Below are 16,912 nucleotides of genomic sequence, written 5' to 3' on the forward strand. Positions count from 1 at the left end.
GGGGAGAGCTAAGGATTCTCACAAGAATGCTGATAGATTCTTCGAATATCCGGAGTATCTGCAGGTCACGGTGCAATGTCCGGTCCAATAGAACGGTGATGGCGTGCAGCACGATCAAGGAAGCAAGGTCGCCAGCTGTTTCGAAGCGTCTTGCTAGGTCTCCATTAAGCTCGTTGTATATGCTGCTGTAGAGATTAGACTGCTCGTAGAGCTTGCCTTCTGCCGTCGTGGCCTCCTGATTGGGGAAGAAAGTTACAACTGTCTTCTCATCGACAATCCATAACCAGAGTTGATCGACCATAAGGACCTTTCCATCCATAAATGTGCTTTTGGCATTAGTAGTATTATCTGCTTCGGCAGTTATTTCGATCTCGTCCCTAAGATTCACAACCTTTTTCGTCCGTTTCCAAAGCATCTGGTCATCATCTCTTGCCACGGTTGACCGTAAGTTAGGATACCCGAATTGATCCAACGTTCGCCGGATATGGATAGGTGGTTCACTGCCGAGATATCTCCAGATCAGCTTTGACTCCAGGCTCGCTTTGGAGATGTCATCTGGCACTGGTCTGAAGCGCCCTTGCCGCAATCTGTCTTCGACAACTTTACGCCGCTGGACAAGATTCCAGTAGGTATCCCAGTGAAGCTATACTGCAATTTAGTACAGGAGTTACGTAAGATCCTTCACTCATTGGGTGATACGCACATATGGTATCTAGTCGAAAGAGAATGGTGAGCATCCGGTCAATTATATAAAGTGGCAGACTCACGTATAAAGCCAATCTGGGATCATGATGCCCGTCCATCGCATCGGGAGACAAAGGTCCACTTCTAAAATGAATACAGTCGGGTCTTACGTAGCGAGCGTGAGGTTCGAGGTGGCGGGCCCTGATGAGTTTCGAGTACCAGTGTTCGTCATTGATAAAATCATCCAAACTGGATATATCAGCATGAGAACTATATTTGATGCAGGCTGGCAAACTACCTACAATGTTTGTCTGTTCTGGTTTCCACAAGCCTTGGTAAGTATAGCTGGTACCCACTCAGTGTGGGTATAAGGCACATGGATCCAAAGAAGCTTCTCACTCCCCGGCTCTGGCTGGTCAAACCGTGGCGTCTTCCGAGGCATCTCAGCTTTCTGCTGATCGATTATATCTCGGGAGGGCGGTGGAATCGGCAGGAAGCTTTTATATCTGGGTGGACTGGAAGGTGCTCTTTTTTGGCTTGTGTCAATCGTCTAGCTTCACTGGTGGGGTCATTCCTAAACTCACATCATGTTACTCACGCCCGTCTCGCTTTGACTCGCATCTTCTATTACATCCTGGGGTTGTGGAATAGACATTTTTATATCTTGACTAGATTCTGACTGTACATCAAAGTAGTCGTGAACGGCCGGCTCACTAATATGGATCTGAGGAGATATGTGACCCACAAAGCTGCGGCTCTCTTTTATTGGAGGTCTCTGAGGAACAGCTTCAGATTTGTTAGCTTCTGTCGTAGGGGTTCCTCTTGGTTGTAATATGCCATCCATTGATGCTCGAATTTGAGCAGAAGTTGGCCTGCTATCAAAGCTGCTTATAGAGGAGTCGTCATAGATGCTCGCTGGTATTCCGGCTGTTTTTTGCAGCCTCAGGTTAAGGCATGAAGAGGGCCCTTTGGCCAGATATTCCCGAAGAGATGCTTTGGTCGACCAGAGTTTCAGAGGGGTTTCGTCACTAATTCCACGCGCAGTGTCTTCAAAAAAGCCATTGACTTGGACCATTACTTCCAAGTCGACGTCTAATGGGGCATCTGTTAGCTTAGATAGATGGATGGCCACGGAGACGGATTCATGTAGTTCATCTATGAAGCTGATTCTTGTTGTAAGCTCCTGGCCCTTGAAAGACGCAGTGCCAACGTGGTCAGTTGCTAGAGGAGTCTCTTTCTCATGCTCAAAACCGAGGATGCCGGACCGTATTGATGTTATGGGAACATGCATGTCTATGGTTGTCCCAGCGTCAGAGTCGGTGATACTGAGAGTCGAATCGACGGTCTCCAGGAAGGACCATAGTTTGATGTCCGCGGATATTGCTCTGAATTCGCTGGAAAGGCGCAAGAGGCTGGGATGCCTCGGTTTGAAGAGCTCCTGGATGCGAGGCGGAATGCGATGTTTGAGTTTCATCAAGCGCTGGATACTCTTAGTAAATTCAGGGGCCGACAGATAGCTCGAACCATGATGTGGAGTGGCCAGAAACGCGATGCCATAGCAACTTGAGAGAATCGAACCAAGCCTGGATGTTAGTTGGCTGGCTATTACAAGCGCTGCTTTAGCGACAAGTCCGCCCGTGCTGTGACAAATAAAGAAGATAGGACGCCTGAGGCTCTGCAACGCGATATCAGCGACGGTGCTCATATAGTCTAGCACAAGGCTAGTGGGAGGGCTCACAGTGGACCGTCTTTCCTCTAGAAGCCACTTCAATAATCGGTGAGCTAGTGAGTCCAGACTATCTCGAGAGTCAAGGTGCCCATGGTCTGCAAATAACACGCGGGCGGTTGGGATGCATCTCGTCAACTCAGTAAGAAGCCACGGGGTTTGTGAATCCTCATCGAGCCATGTCCTCCCGGGCTCTGCACCGATAGCTGGTACTGCAACGATACTAATATTGCTAGTGTATTAGCTTATCTGAAATGATTCTAATGGAGAAAACGATCGAATACTTACTCAACTGCGGTTTCGATGCGCGGAGGTTGTTCACCGTGGAGCTCATTGTCGGGAGCCATCTTCTGAATTCGCTCCGGTGGAGAGAGGGAAGTCGAGACATCTTGTCTGAACGAAGTGGGGAGGACGCGAAGGTGAGCAGTGCACTGCTTTGACTCAGAAGGAAGACGAGCCTCATCATCTGACACTCTCTTGATCCACCCCGGGCAGGTGACTGCCTTGAAGATCCTCTCAGCCTTACTTGGCAGACCCTTGCCAATCGCCGCTAGAACTTCACTTGAAATTAGCCATGATTGCTAGAAGATCTGCAAGGTAATTTGCTCAGTTTGAGGAAAGACCAGAACCATCGATAATTTCATGTTCGCGAAAGTCATGCGGAAGACAGCCCCGGTCAACTAGGACTAATGATCATTTTGTTCACCAAGCCTTCCCTGCAAGGATTAACGAGCGCTTTTTTGTGAGAATAGCACAGAGACTGTGGGAATTGTAGACCGGAGGGTCCGGTAGAATATTCATTCAACTGACTATATAGGATGTGATTGGAGTGAAGATTTTGCCCGCTCTTAGCAGATACGAGATATACATGGTTTGAAGGACTTTTGCGTTCACAAAAGACAGAACCTCCCTTTTGGTGTTACACAAGACATAATACGAGCAAACGCTGGAGACTCAAGAAGGAGATATATGCAAGGCAATATTTGAGGTAAAGGAGCAGAATGGGGAAGAAAGAGAAAGAACTGCAGACGAAAGTTCTATAGGGAACAATTCGGTATCATCGAACATTAATAAGAAACCAAGAGACAATAACAGAGTACACGCCGAGTTTATGCAATGGAACAAAAACAAGTAATTGCTGCAAGTAGTGGAGAATGGATGCAAGTTGCTTGAAATAAAGCTTCGGGTATTTCGGGTCTTCCTGTAATCGAGAACGCCGGTATATGTCGAGCCATATCCAAGAAATAGAATTATGTCTCTTATGTAGAGGAGAGGATCAAATTTTTCTTTTGTTTCACTCATCTGCAGAGCGACTTCTCTCGTTGACGTCCCGTGCCATCTTCTTGCCGAACTCGTACGTTGAGATCATAATGGCGCAAGCTGGTGCTACCTTCAGGCAGCGTGCAACACATCCGCGGAACAGTCCTGCCATACCCTCCTCACGGAAAATGTGTAGCAGGAATTTCGGTAGGGGGAGCTGTTCGGGGTGAAGGACTCCGCCGGCAACATTGCCCGCGGAGCCTGGCACATCACCCATGTGTCGGAAAACTTGTTGGCGAGTCTTGCCCACGTCAAACGGAGTGGTGACAAATGCGGCCAGGGAGCCAGAGCTAGCGCCCGCGACGAAGCTGTCAAAGAATGTCGGCGTATCAAGGTCGTGTAGATGATGCTGGCTAGCAGAGGACCCGTGTGGCAGACCGTGCAAGTAGGATCTCTTGCGTGTTTCAATGAGATATGTCTTGACCTCTTCATAGCACCACCAATAGAGACCAGAGAAGGGCACATCGCGCCACATGGTAAGGGTCAGTCCTCTCCATAGCGAACTGTAACCTTGCGTTTGAGCCATATGGTAAAGACCCTCTAGAGTAGCCTTGAAATGACCCGCCCCAGTGCCAGGGGTAGCTTGCAGACGCGTTCGGAACATCTCGATGGGGCTGATAAGAGATGCTGCCGTGGTTCTAGCGACGGAGCCTGCAACCAATGGAGCGTAGGCGTCGGGGAAGTATCGCTTGATCAAGCTCCTGTCATCGGTCCGCAGCCAGTCGTATCCAGCAAAGTAGATGATGTTACCTGGAATGCTCATCATCAAAGTAGGACTAAGCCCGCGCCAGAGGGTCAGCACGCCCTCATTTCGCGCGATCTTTCGCAAGCCGTCCAGGGTCGAGGTGAATGTCTTGCGCTGCGTTTCTTCCACAGCGCAATCCGCGACTGATGAAGCTCCCAAAGCCCCAGCCTCCGGCCCGACCATGCATATCTGAGAATTCTGGCCAATCCAGAAAACTTCCCGACAACAAGCTGTTACTCCGAGGTTGGGGGGAGCGTTCTTCAGGGTATGCGTTAGGGTATGCGTTGTGTGAGAGTTAAAAGGCGAGGTGTTTTTGACTAGCGACTGAGACTGTAGGCGAACACGAACGACGTCAAGGGGTGTGACTGGAAGACAATATTAGCATCGTACGCTTCTAATCCAATCACCGCTTTGCCTACCTAGAATATTCGTGAGAAAACTGCCGATGGTGGCCGACACCATCCTTTGGGCGACCGAGACATCCTCGGATTTCTGCATGGCGCTCGGTGCTGGAACCGAGCCTGTCCCAGATGTAGCCGCCATTGAAATAGTGTCTTTAACTGATGGCCATGACTCTGCCAGGCTGTTCTTGGGTACAGCGGTGCTCAAACCGTCGGAGCGATATCGGTCCCCGGGCGCAAGATCAGTGCTGGTAGCGGACATTCATTCAACGGCAGAGGATAGGAAGAAGACAAAGATGTGGATGAATTGCGCACGCGTGCCTCTGCTGTTAAATGTCGCTAGCGATTGATGATGGCGTAGGGGAGAGAGGGATCTTCAGCAGACGTCAGAGGGGGGCAGCAAATGCGTCAGAGAGAAAAAAGAGCGATCGGGGCTCGGAAGGTTTGGCGGTGGCGCGTGGAGCCGAACAGCTTCGATGGAAGTGCCGGAGATAAGCACTTCGTCTTCTTTCTTCCTTCTCTTGATACTTCCACTGGCACGGTATCTAACTGCTTCGTCGTTTGTTAGATTGTGATCAAAAGAACTACAATGGAGTATTGAAGTAGTACTCTGGTTTCTTTCTCTAACTTTTCTCTTTCCTGTCTCTTTTTCCTTCCTGTCATTTGGGTCGCCGACCTTCCAGGTCCCGCCCGGGAGATAATTGCTTATCAATCGCGGCGGACCCAGATCGCCGCCGCGCCCACTGCAACCAACACTCCAGGGATCATGGAGGACAACGCAGAACTCGAGTCGTTTCGGCGCCAGTGGCGTGAGGAAGTTGCGCGCCGGGCGAAGCCATCCAGACCTGAACCAGCGCAGCCCAGGCCTACAAAAGCCCCCGCAGCCCCGTCGAGCCATTTCCCGCCTACCCACCACGAAGCCTCGGAGCGCAAAGAAGAGGAAGACGGAGGAGGGGCATCGGTCGATCATGGTGAGATTGTTCATGGCGTCGGTCATCTGAGCTTAGGGGCAGCGGATGAGGATGCGTTTCACTCGCGAGTACCTCGAAGTGAGCCCAAGTCTGCATTGGAGCACTTTGAAAGAGCGGTCGAGAAGGAAGCCGAGGGGAACCTCGGAGACAGTCTGCATCATTATCGCAAAGCATACCGTGTAAGTGAATACCATCGTTATACCAAGAGAGTAATCCCTGACAATTCGGGGTACAGTTAGATGCAGCGGTCGATAAGACGTACAGAAACAAGCATTTCGCCTGGGCATGGAAGAAGGGTGCGCAGCCACCTGCTGCCAATGCTGCGGCCAGCAGTGCCACGGCAACACAACCAGCTGCAGATGAACCCGAGATTATACCAACCCCGGAACTCATCGCTTCGTTCGCTCATCTTCCGATCCCACAGGCCGAGCCCCTGATCGAGAACACCCCTCCGCCACCGTGTCCCATTTCGAAGGTCCCGTCCGAGGTTCTGGTGGAAATCTTGAGGCATGTGGCTGTGATAGATCCGGCGTCGTTTTGTCGGATGGCGCTCGTTTGTAAGAGGTTAGCATATCACTTCGCACACGAGCAGCACATCTGGAAACGCCTTTGCCAGGGCTCCGAGTTCGGATTCAAGGCCATGCATTATTCATTCGCCTGTGATATTCATGGCATACCGGAGTACACGTTAGGGCCACGCTACACGCCTTTCCCGCGATCGATGCCCGTTCAAATCCCAGAACCTTTAACCTCCTGGGCGGAAGTCTTCCAGATATTCCCTCGGATTCGGTTCACAGGTATCTACATTAGCACTGTGAACTACACCCGCCCAGGTGCAGCCTCGGTGTACCAGAACACTTCGTGGAACAGCCCCATTCACATTGTGACCTACTACCGCTACCTCCGCTTCTACCCAGATGGGACAGTCGTCTACTTACTCACGACAGTCGAGCCATTGGAGGTTGTGCCCTACATCAGCAAGGAAAACGTCAAGGCCGCGCGAGCAATCTCCCAGAAGCAGTTCCATCGTCAAATGGCAGACCCAGGCAACGTCATCACCGGTCCCACCGATACCATTCCTCCCATCGCCATGGGTGCGCTGAGGCAAGCGCATCGAGGTCGCTGGCGCTTGGCCAAACCGGCGCCCGCCGCCGACTCGGCCGACGATGTTCCCCAAGACGATCTGATCTCCGGATATGACTCCTTGCCCGTCAAAGCTCAGTCGGCAGGCGCAGCACCTGACCCTCGCGACCTGGTCATTGAAACCGAAGGAGTTGGACCGAAGTACATGTACCTCCTGCACCTCTCGCTTCGGTCGGTGTCAGCACCCAAACCCACTAACGCCAACATGACGCCACCCAACCCGTCCAAGAACACCAAGCTGACTTGGAAGGGCTATTGGAGTTACAACAAGCTTACAGATGACTGGGCGGAATTCGGACTCAAGAACGACCGGGCGTTTGTCTTCCGACGAGTGCGCGGTTGGGGCATGAATTGACCGTAGGATATAGAACACGCATAAGAATGGTAAAATGGGATTAGGATATAGTAACAGTAAACTGGCAACATAAAGCAAAACAGAGATGACGGGTACGCTAGAGTAAAATGAATTAAATATGATATTATGACTTTAAAATGGAGTTGTTTTCCTTTTTCGTTCACTAGAACTACTCAGTAGAACACTACAATATGCTGGGAGTCTAGACAACCCGCCAAGCAGCCGGCTTATCGATAAGCAAAAAATTTCGGGGATCCGCAACTCCGCCAACAACAAAAGTTCCCCATCCCCAACCTGACTTGCGACATGACGTTACGCCCTTGATCCTCTCCCTTTTCTCTAACACGCCCTTCGATCTACGATAACCATGCCGGAGAGGGTCCGTACCGTTTTCACCGACGAGGGCGACGCCGTCCCCGCCCCCGCCCCCGCCCCTAGCAAACCGTCGCAAAAGGCCGAATCAGACGACTCCGCACCCGTCACGAAGCGCAAGGTCCACGGCAAGGAAGACGAGCACAAGCGCAAGAACAAGAAGCGGAAGCACGAAAATGGTGTTACCGCGAAGGAGGAGAACCTTGATAAAAACAATGCGGAGGTAGTTCGTGGGCCGGAGCAGAATGGAACGAATCCCGCCTCGGACGACAAGCCCACGATCAAGAAGCAGAAGCAAGAACAGCAACAATCGCAATCACAAAACTCAGTAAAGGATGGGAAACGGAAAGACAAGCACCAAAAATTTAAGAACACGAATTTCACTCCGCTCCGCGAAAAGGCACAAGCGTTATACCAACAGCGCAAGAACCTCCCTATCTTCCCTCACGGCGACGAAATCCGCGGTCACTTGCGCAAGAACGACGTGATGCTGTTGGTTGGTGAGACGGGTAGCGGAAAGAGTACGCAGATTCCTCAGTTCTTGGTCAACGAGAAGTGGTGTCGCACGGCTAAGACGGTCGTGAAGGACCGTGATGGTGCGGAGAAGGAGATTCCTGTTGGAGGGTGTATTGCCATCACGCAGCCTAGACGAGTGGCGGCAATTTCGTTGGCTAGGCGTGTGGCGGAGGAAATGGGCACTCCTTTGGGCAATTCGTCGCCTGCGAGTAAGGTTGGATATTCAGTTCGGTTCGATACGTCGACGTCGCCGAGCACGCAGGTCAAGTTCTTGACGGAGGGAATGCTGTTGCAGGAGATGCTGCATGATCCGTGGTTGACCAAGTATAGTGCCATCGTGGTGGATGAAGTGCACGAGCGTGGTGTCAATGTCGATCAGGTGTTGGGTTTCTTGAGGAATTTGGTCGCGGGGAAGAGGGAAGGGCGCGGTGGTGTGCCTTTGAAGGTTGTGGTGATGAGTGCTACGGCGGATATGGAGAGTCTGATGGGGTTCTTCAAGGAAGGATTCCAGGGACGTCCGCGCGCGATCGAGGAAGCGAAGAAGGATACGAATGGGGATTCTGCAGACCAGAAGACCGAGGATGATATTGCTGTGTGCCATATCAAGGGGCGTCAGTTCCCGGTTAAGACGATCTACTCTCCCGAACCGGTGCATGACTTTGTTGATGCGGCTCTCAAGGTCATCTTCCAGATCCATTACAAGGAGCCGTTGCCTGGAGACATCCTAGTCTTTCTGACTGGTCAAGAGACAGTGGAGGCCTTGGAGAACCTCGTCAACGAGTACGCTACTGGAATGGACCCGGCGCTGCCCAAAATCCAAGTACTCCCCCTCTTTGCAGCACTCCCTCAAGCAGCTCAACAACGAGTGTTCGTTCCTGCTCCTCCACGAACCCGGAAGATCATCCTTGCTACAAACATCGCAGAAACCTCCGTCACAGTCTCAGGAGTGCGGTTCGTTGTGGACTGTGGAAAGGCCAAGGTCAAGCAATTCCGTTCCCGCCTCGGACTAGACTCATTGCTAGTCAAGCCCATCTCCAAATCAGCCGCAATCCAGCGTAAGGGTCGTGCTGGTCGTGAAGCCCCAGGTCAATGCTATCGACTTTACACAGAGAAAGACTACCTGGCTCTGGACGAGGTCAACACGCCAGAGATTCTACGATGCGACATCAGTCAAGCCTTACTCAACATGAAAGCTCGCGGCGTGGACGACATCATGAACTTTCCCTTCTTGACAAGGCCCCCACGAGAGGCCTTGGAAAAGGCACTGCTCCAGCTCCTGAGCATCGAAGCCCTAGAAGAATCCGGCAAAATCAGCCAAATCGGATTGCAAATCGCCAAGCTACCTCTCACCCCGACGCTGGGTCGCGTACTCCTCGCAGCCTCTGAATACGGCCCGGAATGCTTACTAGACGTGATCGACATCATCTCCTGCCTCAGTGTGGAGAACATCTTCCTGAACATCACGTCAGAGGAAAAGAAAGAAGAAGCCGAAGTAGCGCGTCGCGATCTCTACCGACGAGAAGGTGACCACCTCACCATGCTCGCTACCGTACAGGCCTACGCCGCAGAGAATACCGATCGCAAGGCATGGGCTGAGCGGCATCTCGTCTCCCACCGAGCCATGCAATCCGTAATGGTAAGAGCACACCCCCTCCACCCTTTCACCCTCCATCATCCTCCAAGTACTCTTTCATATTGACAGGTTATCAACACAGGACGTCCGCAAACAACTAACAACACAATGCCGGCAAGCCAAACTTCTACCCAACGATGCCCGCGGCTCAGCCGCAAGCACATCCGTCCGTGATCCGTCGCCCATTCACATCCTGAAGAGCTTTCTGCGCGGGTTCTCGACGAACACGGCGCGTCTGGTGCCGGATGGTAGCTACCGCACGGTGGTGGGGAATCAAACCGTGGCGATTCACCCGTCCAGTGTGCTATTCGGCAAGAAGGTCGAGGCGATCATGTACAATGAGTTTGTGTTTACGAATCGCAGTTATGCGCGGGGAGTGAGTGCCGTGCAGATGGATTGGGTGGGGGAGGCGCTGGCTGGGTAGACTTATACATAGAGGTTGAGCGTCGTTGCTCAGTGCAGCTGAATAGATAAATAGATAGATAGATCGTTGGATATACCCAGAGCATACTTATGGAATATGATATTAGAAGCAAATCCCTAACTATATACACTCTACTACACTAGATATCATTCAAAGAAAAACTTCCGCCACATACCGCGGCGCTGCTAACTCCTCCAACTCACAATCCACAACAGCCGTCATAGCTCTACGAACACCATCATTCATTCTACCCCCACCACAGACAAAGACCTTTGCGCCTTGATCCCACAGCGCTTTTATGATGGCCTTCTCCTTCAACAGTAAATCCTTGAACATACCCGCAGCAGTAGCGACGAGGAGAGTCACCTTGAATATGACCACCCTGCACTCGGCTAAAGGCTCTAAACACCGTGAATGTGTAATCCATAGCTGTGTATATACCAATCTTGCAAAAAGCTATTGTGATAAGAAGACGATGAAGAACGTGTGCGAACAGCCCACGGCTCTGCTAGTCGATGTCAGTCAATGCAAATCAGCATCCAAGGTGAACGGCAGGCACATGACTATCACTTTCTCCAGGCATCGACCAAGTCGATAAACCCCCGTCGGCCATTTTCTGCGAAATGCGCTTCTCCACTCACCAGACTAAACTTAAATAACCGCCGGTCACTTCCTGAGAATTTCTTCAAGAGGGAAGTGGAGACTATCCCCGCACTTATATTGCGCTTATCTTACGTTTCTTTTTAACTATATACTACGTTTCACATAACTGTAAGCACCGTAAGGAGTGCATTCCCCTGCCGAATCTACGTGATCAATGATCAAGCTAGTATAGTCTAACATGGGCATGACTCTCTCTAATAATGAGCGTTATCAATTTCGTACCAAAAGGCCCTCAGTATGGGTCCAAGAGCCAAGCTTGTAACATTGCAGTGTAAAGCAACAAAGATTTTGCTAAAGGCATTTCATGATTCCGCCAGATAGGCCATACTCTTAGCCACGGACAATTTCTCCCGAAGCCGTTCCTCCGACATCAAAAACGCATCCGGGAAATACTCCTTCGGAGGTTTACCCAAGACCATCAATCCCAAGCTCTCTCCCGCCAGCCAAGCAGAAGGCATACCATATCCGTTATAACCGCCTGAGAACCATTCTCCCGTGCCATCCCGACCTGTGACTTTCAAAGGCAAACGACCCACAAGCGGCAGCCCATCAGAGGTGAATCCCATTATCCCAGACCAGGAGCTAATGAGCGCATTGTTATTACTGGGCAGCTGGTCGGAGGTTCTTTCACCGCCGAGATTGAAGAGCGAGGAAACAGACTCCTGTAGGAACTGAACCGATGACGCAGAGAGTGTGGTATCATCAGCAGAGAGTAGCTCTGCGGTAGGGGTCTTTTCGCCTCCGAAAAAGTACCATCCAGTCTTGGTATTTTGCATTCCGTAGATCAAACCGCCTGCGTAACTGTCGCTTTCTGTGTCGAAATAAGGAGTGTAGTGAATAGCCCATGAGGTCTTGGACCCGCGGTTCTGGTGTCCAGGCCTGGAACTCAGATCCTGCACGGTCATGGTGCCTCTCATGGGGTATATGATGCCCCGGAGGATTGGCAGAAGGTGGCCGGTGTAACCATTGGTGCAGTAGACGACCTGCCCAGCGCGGGTAGTTCCCCTCGGGGTGTGCAGGGTATACGGGTACTGTGTGTCGGTAGAGGGATCGTACGTAACTTCCGTGACTGGGGAGCTGGTTTCGATCTTCAGACGGTGACTATATTGATGCACTAGAGTTTCAAAGACGTTCAAGATCAGACGGTATGGCCAGACTGTGCCTGCGGGATGGAGCACGCCACCGGCTGCTCCATATACGCCGTGGTCCTATATCATATAGCAGTCAGTCATGGAGTGCTAGTGTAATTTGGGTACGGCCATGGCCTTTTCCTCTTGTCCACATACCTTCTCGCACGCCTCTGCATCAAGGACAGTATATACTCCCTTCAGGTCCGGGTGATCGCGTTCAAGCGCCTCGATTCCCTGGCACACCTTGTGAAATGATTCCTTATCCTTGAACAACCGCAGCTTCATCAAGTCCGTGAGCTCTGGATCCTGAGCACCATCCCCGAAGTTGGATGCAACGTCTCGTATGGCCTCTAGGGTCTTCATGTTGAAGTTGATTATCTTCCCCGCCATTTGGGTCCCCAAGGCCTCCTTCATCTTGATATAGTTCTCCGCAGCATTCATGGCGAGCTGGCCGCCATTGCGACCCGTGGCTCCAGAGCATATCGCCCGGGCTTCGAAAACAGTCACCCGGATGTTCTCGTGCTGTTCGAGAAGGGTCTTCGTGACGCTGACGCCAGTGATACCGGAACCGATAACGGCAATGTCGGTCGTGGGTGGTAGAGAGGTACTTTTCACATTGGAGAGTTTGTGTGGGCTGTGTTGCCAGTATGAGGCGGTGGGATTGGCGCGTGGTAGTCCGGGATCTTGTTGGAAGAGTTCGAGGAGCTTTGATTCTGGGAGGATTCGTTAGCTGGCGTTATGAGGAGATGAATTCATGATGAAAGATAAGGGAATAAAGGAAACGAGGGGAGGGATGATGTCACTACCGTCAACTGCTTGGTCAGTCATTCTGAGGGATATGTGCGGGGGTCTGGTATTCAAGGGTGTTTATTTGATGGACTCGGAGAGTTATTGGAGTCGTTGATTATATTGTAATCTTTGTAGGTGGCAGACTATAGATACCGAGATTAAGTTCCATGGGTCAAGATTACGCTTAAAAGGAAAGGAGCGAGGCTAGCCCGATTATGCTTAATAAAAGTCCGTCGGGGACTTTTCCAATTGGCCTCACTTCAGTAGGCTCCTATACCAGACTGTAACTAACAGATATCCTAACTAGTGGCCACCAGCGCATTTATTCAACGTGTCCAGCACGACGATGCCTTCTCCACACCTCCAAAGCCTCCAAATCCAATCCCTTGTAATTTTTCCTCCCCGTCCCCCAGTAAAACCCAACAAGAAATCAGGAATGCCCCCACAGTAAGTGCAAAGTTATAGTTGAATGTAGCCGCCGTCCACGCCCGTTGTGACGGGAAACACTCCATAATTATGAAATACGCCTGCGTGGTCACTGCCAAGATATGGGTCGGTATACTCCAGCGGCCGAGATTCCACGGAGAGGGAGTATATGATTGAACTGGCTTGCGGGGAGAGGGTGATAATGAGAACAAGAAACGTGCCCGTTCCGAGCAGAGCGAGGGAATATATGGGCATGTTAAGCTGTGGGTGAACGTAGGACATTCGTTCATGCTAGGGAAAGCCACCGTCGCGAGAGAATGCGGTGATCTGGCTGGCATATGTAACGAGGGTGCCGCTACCGCCAATGAATGCCAAACGGGGATGACGATAGCGAACAGAGTAAGAGATGCGGCTTTACCCGTATGGTCATAGATCAGGTTAAAGAGTGGATATCCCTTCTGATGGAAGCGATTATCAGAACTGATTTTTCTTTTCTTTCTGCTGCTCTACAACAAGGATGGGAAATGGTACGTACGATGTATCAACCGCTAGTGCCTCGATATCGGTGATGCAGATGGCGCAGATCAAACAGACAACAAGGCCGGATACAGCTGTGACCGTGAAACTATATAGAAGCGACTTGGGAATTTCCTTGCTGGCGTTGTGAGTTTCCTCGGCGACATAGACGGGGACCATCCAGGCGGAATTGACCCAGAGGGCACAAAACCAGGAATAAGGGACTGCAATCCCTGGTCCCCAGTCGGATCAATTCAAATATTCTCCAAAGACCGCCTGCGCAGAAGCGAACGGTTCATTTTTGATGGCATGACTGATAGGAAGGCCGAGGATGAGCATCACAGCCTGTACCAGAACGAGGATTGCTAGTGTCTTAAATAGTACGTTTAATTACTTCATCCAAAGTGGGAACAGACAATGTGTCTGTTCAATCTGGAAAATCAAGCAGGAGGTAGCATTCTTACCCATGCTGATATACACAAAGGCGATACCTTCTAGATTCAATGTTTTTAGGGCGCCCCAGACGACAATCACTGCTAATGAAAGGGCCATCATCTGCGCATCGGTCCAGACCATATCAGGTACTGCGATTGTCACTACATAGGAAAGTGACGTGGAAACGGCATAGGCAAAAGCTGCTGTAGAGGCGAACATGGTCAAAACGTTCAGCCATCCTGTGATGAACGACACTGCATGCGACCACGCCGGCGGTGCTAGCGCACCAGCCCACCAGTAGAACGAGCCATTGACTGGCATGGATGAGGCGAGTTCCGCTACCGCAAGGACTTCCGGTAGCATGAGGACGTTGGGGATAATCCAACCCCTAAAACTGAGTTCAGCAATTACTGTCGTCGCTTACAAAGTGTAGTGGAGCTGATGATGGCTTACTAGGAAAGGCCCCAGTATCCACCGTAGACGATTTGATAGGAAGACGTGATCATGATAGCGCTCAGAGGACTGGGATTGGATGGATACACTTAGCACACAGCATCGTCTATTGTGGATGTTTTCTTGGAATGTAGAGGGTTCATGGTTTCGACTGTTGGACTGGGCATCAGACATTCTGAACGAGTGTTGCTACTACAGGGAGACATGTTCGTTGATCCAGAGGGTGAATGTAAAGTGTCTGCGGAGTATGGCATAAGGATTGTCTACGCGAGATATACCGAGAGCCTTCTGCAACTGCCTGCAGGAGGCGTTATCGTCATGACAGTCGCTAAGTAATTCTGAGCTCCCAGTTGTAATGACCGAGGTATCTTAGATCCTGGGGGTGGCTTATCTTACCCACATATTGCAAGGCAGCGTGTGATCAAAGTTCACTAGGAAAAACATGTTCAAATCCGTCTGGCCTTTTTTTTCTATTCTTAAGAAGTGCAGATCTTTGGCACTTGTTGACCAAGCGAGATAGAACTAGTTATATCAAGATAGGCGGAACTGCTTCCCATAGTCCGCCACAAAGTCCTTCAATGCCATCAAGAACGACTCCACCTGTGCTTGGGAAGTCCGGGTGAATACGTTTCTGTAGGTCATAATGGGGAAGGCATGGGTCGGGTGCTTTGCTAGTGCGGTTGTGGCAACAGATGTAATGCTAAACTATCTAAATAGCAACAAGGATTGGACGCCGCCAGATTGGTTTCCTATGTCTTATGCCAGGAAATTGGGTGCTGGAGATGTGTGATGGTAGCACAGTGACGCCGATTTAGCTTGACGGATCATGATACGTATATTGAAATACTAAAAGGCTATTAGTACAACGATATTCGAGAGCCCAAAGTGCTCTCTGTTGTTGTATGTACATTCAGTTCAATGCAATGCCTCCCAAACCTTCAACAGTAGAATTCCGCCAAGAATCAACTGAAGCTCTTATTCTGTTTCTAGTATAGTATCTATGCCTCGATACCAACCAACACTATAAGCTAATACTGCCGTCTCCTGGTGGTAAAATAAAACTACAGAAATCCTCGAGCCGGAACATATAGATATGGGAGGACACCCAAAGATAGGAGTAATACTATTCCATAATTCATGCAGCTACTTTTCTATAACTGCCTATACTACCAAGGTGATACCCAAGCATCAGCTCCACCAAAAAAGAGACGGACCACCTCGATGCGCATCTAACCGTGATATTCCGGTCCATACATACCCTAGTAACCGTGTCTCCTACTAATATAGTCTGTGTTTATAGGCGATAATCATCGCCATCACCGCTCAGGATTGCGAATGTACAATAGACATAGACCGATAGTAGTTTAGCCTACGCTAAATCATTTTTCATCCCGCCCCGTGCGTCCCTTTCTTTTTCCCGTCCCTCCCCTCCACATTTCAACGGGTTAAGGGTACCTACTAGATACAGCCTTCAATTTCTCAGCGGCAAGGAGCCTTATCGGCGCCGATCTTCTTCCGGGGGTGGGGTGGTAATTCCGGAGTATGCCCAACTTTAAAATGATAGATAATATAGACTAAGAGTAATAATAACAATGAGATCTTTTTATTATGTTATGATTATCATATTCTACACCCTTACTTCGATCATATCCTCTTCATCCAAATACTCTGCATCCAAAGTTAAGTAATAATCAAGGGGAACAGTGTTGGTTATACCATCGGCAGATGAAACTACCGTGTCTATATATCTTGTCTCCCACCTAAATTAATAGAGTGGGTCAGAACTATTCACCTCGGCTCATACACAAGCACCGGGGAAAGACAAAGTAAGAAAGGAAGAAAGAGACAAGTGGAGTTAGAACGGTTCCAAACTTCCAGAGTTCCAATATATAGATAGTGAGTGAGTGAGTGAATATTGATAAGCAAAACAGAGTGAACTATCTAGAGAGTAGTAGGCAGGAAAACGTATCCGTATTTTTTCCGATTTTAGGTTTAGTTTAGATTCATGTCATAGCTTTGTCTTACTTTGTCCCGAGGTGGATTTAGTAAACAGATTAGGTAGGACTAGGGAACTAATCAAATTATAATTCAAATTAAAGATGAGATGGGGGTATGAAGAAGGCATTGTACTTCGTTGTCGGCATCGTCGCGTGAGATATTACCCATTTAGGTAGGTGAATTGGTATTCCACCCCGTTGTTTTACTTAAGT

The 16,912-nt window shown here is 50.1% G+C and overlaps 7 protein-coding genes across 7 annotated transcripts in view; 2 read left to right on the forward strand and 5 right to left on the reverse strand.

Annotated features, from left to right (window-relative positions):
* ASPBRDRAFT_47856 (uncharacterized protein) overlaps positions 1-2,843 on the reverse strand; it is a 4,339-nt gene extending 1,496 nt beyond the window's left edge. Inside the window, exons 1-6 of the mRNA XM_067625962.1 lie at positions 2,699-2,843; positions 2,423-2,633; positions 1,269-2,359; positions 987-1,211; positions 768-933; positions 23-643 (exon numbers count right to left, since the gene is read on the reverse strand). Of these exons, the coding sequence (XP_067474558.1) occupies positions 23-643; positions 768-933; positions 987-1,211; positions 1,269-2,359; positions 2,423-2,633; positions 2,699-2,757 (2,373 nt within the window). The 5' untranslated portion in view covers positions 2,758-2,843. The remainder of the gene's footprint in view (positions 1-22; positions 644-767; positions 934-986; positions 1,212-1,268; positions 2,360-2,422; positions 2,634-2,698) is intronic.
* An 861-nt stretch (positions 2,844-3,704) lies between these two features.
* On the reverse strand, positions 3,705-5,138 carry ASPBRDRAFT_200033 (putative mitochondrial carrier protein; the record flags this gene model as incomplete). The annotated part of the gene is made up of 2 exons (XM_067621387.1): positions 3,705-4,840; positions 4,895-5,138. The coding sequence occupies 2 exons, from the start codon at positions 5,136-5,138 to the stop codon at positions 3,705-3,707; spliced, it is 1,380 nt and encodes a 459-aa protein (XP_067474559.1).
* A 259-nt stretch (positions 5,139-5,397) lies between these two features.
* ASPBRDRAFT_68978 (putative F-box protein (Pof7)) lies at positions 5,398-7,488 on the forward strand. Its single transcript, XM_067629015.1, has 2 exons — positions 5,398-6,026; positions 6,083-7,488. The coding sequence occupies exons 1-2, from the start codon at positions 5,643-5,645 to the stop codon at positions 7,343-7,345; spliced, it is 1,647 nt and encodes a 548-aa protein (XP_067474560.1). The 5' UTR covers positions 5,398-5,642; the 3' UTR covers positions 7,346-7,488.
* A 155-nt stretch (positions 7,489-7,643) lies between these two features.
* ASPBRDRAFT_210688 (putative ATP-dependent RNA helicase (Hrh1)) lies at positions 7,644-10,400 on the forward strand. Its single transcript, XM_067621912.1, has 2 exons — positions 7,644-9,869; positions 9,949-10,400. The coding sequence occupies exons 1-2, from the start codon at positions 7,713-7,715 to the stop codon at positions 10,288-10,290; spliced, it is 2,499 nt and encodes an 832-aa protein (XP_067474561.1). The 5' UTR covers positions 7,644-7,712; the 3' UTR covers positions 10,291-10,400.
* Positions 10,401-10,482: 82 nt separating this feature from the next.
* ASPBRDRAFT_47861 (uncharacterized protein) lies at positions 10,483-10,724 on the reverse strand. The gene has a single exon (XM_067625963.1). It carries the CDS (start codon positions 10,715-10,717, stop codon positions 10,538-10,540), a length of 180 nt encoding a protein of 59 aa, XP_067474562.1. The 5' UTR covers positions 10,718-10,724; the 3' UTR covers positions 10,483-10,537.
* A 411-nt stretch (positions 10,725-11,135) lies between these two features.
* On the reverse strand, positions 11,136-13,012 carry ASPBRDRAFT_68980 (NAD(P)/FAD-dependent oxidoreductase). The gene is made up of 3 exons (XM_067629016.1): positions 12,890-13,012; positions 12,240-12,796; positions 11,136-12,161 (listed from the first exon to the last, which is right to left on the reverse strand). Exons 1-3 carry the CDS (start codon positions 12,909-12,911, stop codon positions 11,256-11,258), a joined length of 1,485 nt encoding a protein of 494 aa, XP_067474563.1. The 5' UTR covers positions 12,912-13,012; the 3' UTR covers positions 11,136-11,255.
* A 1,051-nt stretch (positions 13,013-14,063) lies between these two features.
* On the reverse strand, positions 14,064-14,876 carry ASPBRDRAFT_34175 (uncharacterized protein; the record flags this gene model as incomplete). Its single annotated transcript, XM_067623198.1, has 3 exons — positions 14,064-14,179; positions 14,279-14,637; positions 14,674-14,876. The coding sequence occupies 3 exons, from the start codon at positions 14,874-14,876 to the stop codon at positions 14,064-14,066; spliced, it is 678 nt and encodes a 225-aa protein (XP_067474564.1).
* Between the last annotated feature and the right edge of the window lie 2,036 nt (positions 14,877-16,912).

The sequence above is a fragment of the Aspergillus brasiliensis genome (genome assembly GCF_001889945.1).
Source record: "Aspergillus brasiliensis CBS 101740 unplaced genomic scaffold ASPBRscaffold_16, whole genome shotgun sequence".
In the NCBI taxonomy this organism is placed as follows: domain Eukaryota; kingdom Fungi; phylum Ascomycota; class Eurotiomycetes; order Eurotiales; family Aspergillaceae; genus Aspergillus; species Aspergillus brasiliensis.

What these genes read in the sequence shown, in the direction of transcription:
- ASPBRDRAFT_68978 (XM_067629015.1), top strand. Translation starts at nt 5,643, where the DNA reads ATGGAGGACAACGCAGAACTCGAGTCGTTTCGGCGCCAGTGGCGTGAG. An exon ending in ATTATCGCAAAGCATACCGT is followed by an intron (nt 6,027 to 6,082) that starts GTAAGTGAATAC and finishes TTCGGGGTACAG; the next exon opens with TTAGATGCAGCGGTCGATAA.
- ASPBRDRAFT_210688 (XM_067621912.1), top strand. Translation starts at nt 7,713, where the DNA reads ATGCCGGAGAGGGTCCGTACCGTTTTCACCGACGAGGGCGACGCCGTC. An exon ending in GAGCCATGCAATCCGTAATG is followed by an intron (nt 9,870 to 9,948) that starts GTAAGAGCACAC and finishes TTATCAACACAG; the next exon opens with GACGTCCGCAAACAACTAAC.
- ASPBRDRAFT_47861 (XM_067625963.1), bottom strand. Translation starts at nt 10,717, where the DNA reads ATGGATTACACATTCACGGTGTTTAGAGCCTTTAGCCGAGTGCAGGGT.
- ASPBRDRAFT_68980 (XM_067629016.1), bottom strand. Translation starts at nt 12,911, where the DNA reads ATGACTGACCAAGCAGTTGACG. An exon ending in GACTGACCAAGCAGTTGACG is followed by an intron (nt 12,797 to 12,889) that starts GTAGTGACATCA and finishes GAATCCTCCCAG; the next exon opens with AATCAAAGCTCCTCGAACTC. An exon ending in ATGCAGAGGCGTGCGAGAAG is followed by an intron (nt 12,162 to 12,239) that starts GTATGTGGACAA and finishes TATATGATATAG; the next exon opens with GACCACGGCGTATATGGAGC.